General features: G+C 48.4%; 1 protein-coding gene across 1 annotated transcript; it reads left to right on the top strand.

Moving 5' to 3' along the window:
* The first annotated feature begins 6 nt into the window (after nt 1-6).
* LOC117802288 (bone morphogenetic protein 6-like) lies at nt 7-6,399 on the top strand. Its single transcript, XM_034660347.1, has 2 exons — nt 7-543; nt 5,564-6,399. Exons 1-2 carry the CDS (start codon nt 141-143, stop codon nt 5,866-5,868), a joined length of 708 nt encoding a protein of 235 aa, XP_034516238.1. The 5' UTR covers nt 7-140; the 3' UTR covers nt 5,869-6,399.
* The last annotated feature ends 276 nt before the right edge of the window (nt 6,400-6,675 follow it).

Below are 6,675 nucleotides of genomic sequence, written 5' to 3'. Positions count from 1 at the left end.
CCGCCGCCGCTGCCGCGGGCGGGGGGGCGCTGCTGGGGGACGGCGGGAGCCCGGGCCACGCGGAGCAGCCGCCGCCGCCGCCGCAGTCGTCCTCCTCCGGCTTCCTCTACCGGCGGCTCAAGACGCACGAGAAGCGCGAGATGCAGAAGGAGATCCTCTCCGTGCTTGGGCTCCCGCACCGGCCCCGACCCCTGCACGGTCTCCAGCAGCCGCAGCCTGCTGCCCTCCCGCAGCAACAGCCTCGCGGGGAGCCTCCTCCCGGGCGGCTAAAATCTGCGCCCCTCTTCATGCTGGATCTGTACAACGCCCTGGCTTCCGACGACGACGAGGACTGGGCGTCGGATGAGGAGAGGCGGCAGCACGGGCCCCGCGGACAGGTCGCCTCGACCCAGCCCCGGCAGCCGCCCCCCGGCGCGGCGCCCCGGGTCAACAGCAAGAGCCTCCTGGCCGCGGGACCCGGCGGCGGCGCGTCCCCACTGACCAGCGCGCAGGACAGCGCCTTCCTCAACGACGCGGACATGGTCATGAGCTTTGTTAACCTGGGTAAGGATCTGGGGTAGCGTAACGACGAAAACACTCTCCCCTTAACGGTCTCCCGGGCCCCCGGGGAGGGAGGCGAGAGGGTGCAGGAGCCCCTGGCACGCGGGGCCCTGCTGGAGCGGCGGGGACGCGAGGGCAGGCAGGCTGCGCTGCCGCCACCTGCGCGGCGGTGGGCTGCACGTGCCTTACCCGCGCCGCGGGCCGGGCTGCGCGCTGGGGCTGCGGGAGGCTGAGGGCGGCCTGGGGCGCGCCGGGGCATGGGGCTCTCGGACTGCGGCGTCCGAGCGAACTCCGCGCTTTTTCCAATAATGCCGGGCCGGGTTAACTCGATTTTAGCAGAGAGGTCCCGCCCGAGTGTACCCAGTTGGCAAGAAGAAGGCTCTTCAACACTCTTTCCCCTCCTGATTTCTTTTGCACCCTTAAAGCTCTGAATGCCAGTTTTCCCACAGGGACTTTTAGATATTCTGATAGCAACTGAGAACTTTGGAAACTTGACGTGATGGTGTTAAGTGGTATCCACGGAATTGGGGGAGGAGGGTTGCAGAGGAAGGTGCCGAAAGGACCTCGGAAGGCATGCCAGACGGGGTTCGCGCGGGTTTGGGACGGGATCCCCAGCCCAGTTGGGGTAACCCATCCAGGATCCTAGTTCACATGCCTTTGGCGGGTGCCCCTAAAGGCTGAACTTCTGATCACTGCTGTCCGAGCCCTATGGGCAGAGAAAGGGTGCGGGTTAGGGGCCGGGGTTGGGCGCTGAGCTGGGCTGAACTGGTTGCCAGGCAACAGAATGGAAATTCAAGGGCGGCTAAATCGGGCTCCGCCACAAATGTTCTGTGGCAAACCCGGACGGAGTCACATAGCCTTTTTTCCCCCGAGTTTTCTCATCTGTAAATAAGAACGGTGTAGGGAAGACTTTTTTTTTTTTTTCCAGGATCAGTGCCTCTGATTTGTGCTACTCTTCATTCATAAACTGACTCAGCTTAGCGTAGACAAAGGGATGTAGGGGGTACGTTCTCCGCGGGGAGAAATGGGGGCGCCGTAGCCACGCCAGGGGTGGGTCTCCGCCGACTCCCTTTCCTGTGTGAGACGCGTGGCCCTGCCCAGGCCCCGAAGTGGATTACCAGACACTTGTCAAAGCCACGTCAAAGATGTCTGTCATTTGACATTACTTCAGTGATTACCACGTATAATAGTTAAGCGCGTTCTTTACAGATGTATCTATGAGATGATTCTCAACTCTTCTGGGCTTTGGGGGAGGGAAGGAGTGGGGGCCCAAGAGGGAGGTCCGATTGGCATCCAACTGGTGCAGAAATCCTCCTGGGAAATTCATGAAACAGAATCTCACAGGGAGTGGAGGCTCAAGGCCTGCCAATCTTGCTACTTGCAGTGCCAGGAGTTCTGATTGGATAAGAATTTGCACCATTTATTGGAACCAAATCCAAGGTTGAGGCACCTCTAGGAAGCATTCTAAGGACTCTCATTGCAGTCAATAAAGTTTGCGCGGGAGGGGCGGCGCGGAGGGCCAGCGCTCTTCCTCACTCTAGCTTCCTCGCACCGCTTCTGGCTTAGTGAATTCCACCTCTTGCTATCCTCCTCCCCTGTTTCCTGACAGCCTTGGGGAGATGTTTTATTGCCTCTTGGGGTAGTCCCAAGCTGGACAAAGTGGAGGACGAATGGTGCTTCTGGCTCTTTCAAGGAGAATCATTTAGTCTCCAGAGAGCAGTGCCTGGGCTTAGACCACGGTTCTAACCTTGGCTGTCCATTAGCATCACCTGGGGACGCTTAAAGAACTAAGGGATGCTGGGGCTGCTCCCCAGAACAATTAAGTCAGAGTCTTTGAGGGTGGGCTCTGGCATTTTTTTTTTTAAGTGTCTTTGGTTTTTCTAATGTGCCACCGTGGTCAAGAAGCGCTGGCATGATCCCGACATCTGAAAGAAATCAGATCATCCCAGTAAGAGATCAATGCTTCCTAAGTTCGTGGCTCCCAAATGTTGCTGCACATGAGACTCACCTGGTGGCTTTTAAAAACCCAGATGCTGAGGCGATAGCCCCGTATCAATGAAATCAGAATGTGTGGGGTGGAAGCCAGGTATCCATACTTTTAGAGATACCTCATGTGAATCCGTTGTTTGGGAACCCCTGCCTGAGGTGGTATTTGAAATTGAGAGTCGGCTTGAGGCAAAGTTTGTGAAAATGGTGACATTTACTGTGCTTAATGACCTCTAAATTCTCCACGTTCCTTGCTTGTCTGACCTTTCTTGGTCTGCAGGTACACATTGGTTCTGAGTCATGCTGCTTGAAGCTGTTTGTCCACTAATCCTGGTAAGGTGATGGTTTCACTTACATTTTTCATGAGGGGAACTTCAAGGTCCAAAAAAACAACACCGAAAAATTTCCAAGAGAATTCAACAAGAGTGTCATCTTGGGCTTGGGACAGGCAGATGTGCAAGTGGAAGAGATTCCTGGGTACAAAACTCTGCCCCAAGCCCCCCCCCACCCCCGGCATAGCACTGGGCTTTCTGACTATGAGCTGTCACTGACTGTGGGTCCAGCCCTGGACTCCACATGGGCAGTTAGAGGGGAAACCTTCAGGTAAGTAGAATCCAAGTCACAAGTCATGCCACCTGCAAGTCCAGCAATGCTCTTTAATCTTAATCCAGTTAGCAGGAGGAAAGAGGATTTCAGAATGAGAGGCTAAATTGTGATAAATCTGATTATCCTAGCTCTGAGCCTCAGGACATTTCATTTGAAGAAAATAATTGCTTAGTTAGCAATGTGGATTGTCTAAGGATGTAGGGAGAATTCTGCGGTTTCCACCTCCATGGCATGTTAGCGGCTTCATACGTGACTTGTTAAAAAACCTGAAGAAAGATACATGTTTTCAAATACTTTTACACCTAGTGAGTTAGAGAAATAAACTGGAAGTATAAGAGAAAGGGATACATAGTTGTAAACCTCTTTTTCTCTCTCCCGCCCCCCTGGAAAGGGGGAATAGTTTACTCATGAAATACATTTAAAACATGCTGAGCCCTCTCAGCCGGAGTGGCTATGAGGAAGTATGAATCAACAGAATTCAGTTTCTCCCACATATCCCAAATGCTGGTCATTCGACCAGCTCACTATTGTGGCTGTTGACTGTTTGAAACTCTCTCTGGGTGAATAGGCTGGAGATGTGTAACCTTCTTTGCGCTAACAGGCTGGTGCCCAGGGTGCCTGGCTGAGCCGGTGCATTCAATCAGGGCCCCAGATGCCATTTTCTACTTGTTTTCTAATGCTAAAAATGTCTTGGCAGTCTAATAAGCAGGCCTGCCAATTTGGTGACCTTGGAGAAGTATCCTGAAATATCCTTTAAGTCTTAAAATTCACCACCTTAGAAAAGCCTTCTCTCACGCCTCTATAGAAAAGACTGCTGTCCCCACCCACTTCTTTACCGTCACAGAATGCCACTTATTCCCTTGGTTGCGCTTATTACAAAGAATATATATATATATAAAATTTTTTTTCTTTCTTTAAAATTTGCTTACTTGTCACCCTGCTGGGAGGCACCCGTGGGTACCTCAAAAGGCAACCAGGCTTTATCCACCATTGAAACCTAAGTCTTAATATCATGCTGAGCACATGGAAGATGCTTAATAAAGATTGAATTAATGAAAAGAAAGACCTATCCTTCATTTAAAATTCATATTTCCCTAGTCTGGAAGGTCTGATCACTTAGAAATGGCATACCTGATTTCTATTAAGTCAAAGACATTTAGGACATAGAGGTTAATGGTATCCGAAGTATATCATAATGCTTTATTAATATACCTGGTTCTTTCTATTAGTTACCCATATGTATATTTCTAATGTGCATCACATTTGAGAGTAGTGCAAAGTTTTTTTTAAATCTCTGCATTTCAGACTTCATTTATTTTGAATTAATGAGGTGTTGATCTCTAGATGCTAGGGTAAAAAAAAAAAAAAACTCAAAATATGCTCAGAAAAGGGAATCAGTATGTATTAGTACAAGTAACAAGAAACTTATTGTACCAAAAATACTGGCAATCTTCTGAACAAAATTACCCTTGGGAAACATAAATTAGAAGAAAAATGGAATACTCCCCACTTGTATTTGTAACCAGATACACTGTACTGTCTTTTTCTCATAAACATAGGATCAGTGGTACTATTTTTCATGGAGGCTGCCTGTACTATGAAGATTTTTGTTAGCAGAAAATAACTCCCTGCCTGTAAGCTACTCACAGCAAATATAATTTGGAGAATTTGGTTTCAAGAGTGTGGTTCAAAGGAGCAGTAGATGTTCTAAAGAAGTTTCAAATAGTAAATGTGAAATTCAGTGGTATTTCAACAACAAAAAAAAGTTGTACAAAGTGTTCTTAAACTCAGATCAAAGGGCAAGCAGATATCATTGTTTAGACCTCAGATGGTGTTTCCTCTGGTTGTCCTTCTAAGAATGGGTATAAATCCTTTTTAAATGTGCTGAATCATGCTTAGTTCCTCTACTTAAGAGCTTACCTCTGATTAGCATGGAGAGAGGATTCCTCTGATAGAAAAAAAAAAGTGTGGGGGGAGGGGAGCAGCACAACAAGGTTCAGCACTTTATTCAGCATGTCCTCACTGTTTTCAGAGTTGAGTGACCTTAAATGTTGGATTTCAGAGTAACATTTTACTTGAATATGGGGGTGGGTGGGTGCATGCTGGGTGTCAGAGGTGGTTAGCAGACTCTGGAAGATGACAGCCCTGTCATCCTGCCTCACCCTCTGTTGAAGAAACTGAGTTAGAAAAGGAACATGAAGAGGGTAACGTTTCTTGGATGATTCACCAGCATCCTCTAATTTTTCCACAACTCTGTCCTTCACTCTCCGCCTCCCGTCTTGTATTTGAAAATGAATTAGTCCATAGAATGCTTTTTCCTTAATATAAAGCCAGTACAGCTTTCTCGGTTTTTCTATTGTGAGCCGCGTCCTGCTTTTCCCCTCTCCTCTTGTTCGAATTTTAGTCACATCATATTCTTTGTTGCTTTCAGCAGTGGGATGGAAAGCAGGCAATAGAGAATTTAATCAGATGATTGTGTTCCTGACTAGAAGCTTCTATAAATACCCAAGTAAAAGGAATAGAAATCAATATAGAAACTCTCTGAGAGATGAACAATCCAGAGTCCTCAGGTACGCAAACAGCTATTACACATTAACCTCTCTGTCCTCATCCTCCTTGTGGCCATGGCCTAACCCAACCAAGTGCCAGGCAACATGGCTGCCTTGGCCTCAGGGTGTCACCCAGGGCCCAGTGTGGGGCACAGTTGCCGACTTGTGTTCCTCACAAAAAAGCTGATGCCTCCTTTCTCTGTTGTCATCATGACAGCTCAGCTGCTTTTATTCAAACGCATTCTCTCCACTTAAAACACCCTTACTTTCTAACACCCTCGCTGGCTGTGCTCCCTTCAGACTTGCCCTCTGGAAACTGGTAAGCCAGAAAATGGCTCCGTCTTACCTAGAACATAGGAAAGTGGTGACAATTATATCAAGAAGAAGGAAAACCATTCTCCCTGTCACAAAAACTAGACTCACTAGAGAACCAGGGCCATCACCCTTCTGAAGTTTTTGGGAGTGCCAGAAACTCTCAGAACTCAGTTGTACCTGCTCGTCTTCCACTGGAAGCATCAGAAGTAAGAAACTGCAGTTCACTGAAGTTGACTGGATTTTTTGTTCAGTTACTAGTGTTTTGAAAATGCTGTTCTCAGGCGCCTGGCTGGTTCAGTCAGTTAAGCATCTGCCTTTGGCTCGGGTCATGATCCCAGGGTCCTGGAACCAAGCCCCGCATTGGGCTCCCTGCTCAGCGGGGAGTCTGCTTCTCCCTCTACCCCTCCCCCCTGCTTGTGGTCTCTCTCAAGTAAATAAAATCTTTAGAAAAAAAAATCACCATTCTCTAATTCTGTTTCTGCTGTAAATATATAGTATTTCAGGCCTTAATGTATGAAGTGAGACTCTGGAGCTGGCTGGAGACATGGCTCCCTTCTATAACATTGTTTATCTGGGGAAACGTGCCCAAGCAACTGATACTCCACTTTAAAGCAGGGCTTTCACTATCATTAATAGGAAGTTTGGGAGTATTGGTAAATTTGTTATCCATAGATCATAG

This window comes from Ailuropoda melanoleuca, chromosome 5, assembly GCF_002007445.2.
Source record: "Ailuropoda melanoleuca isolate Jingjing chromosome 5, ASM200744v2, whole genome shotgun sequence".
Taxonomy (NCBI): domain Eukaryota; kingdom Metazoa; phylum Chordata; class Mammalia; order Carnivora; family Ursidae; genus Ailuropoda; species Ailuropoda melanoleuca.
This window is presented reverse-complemented; position numbering and strand designations above follow the sequence as displayed.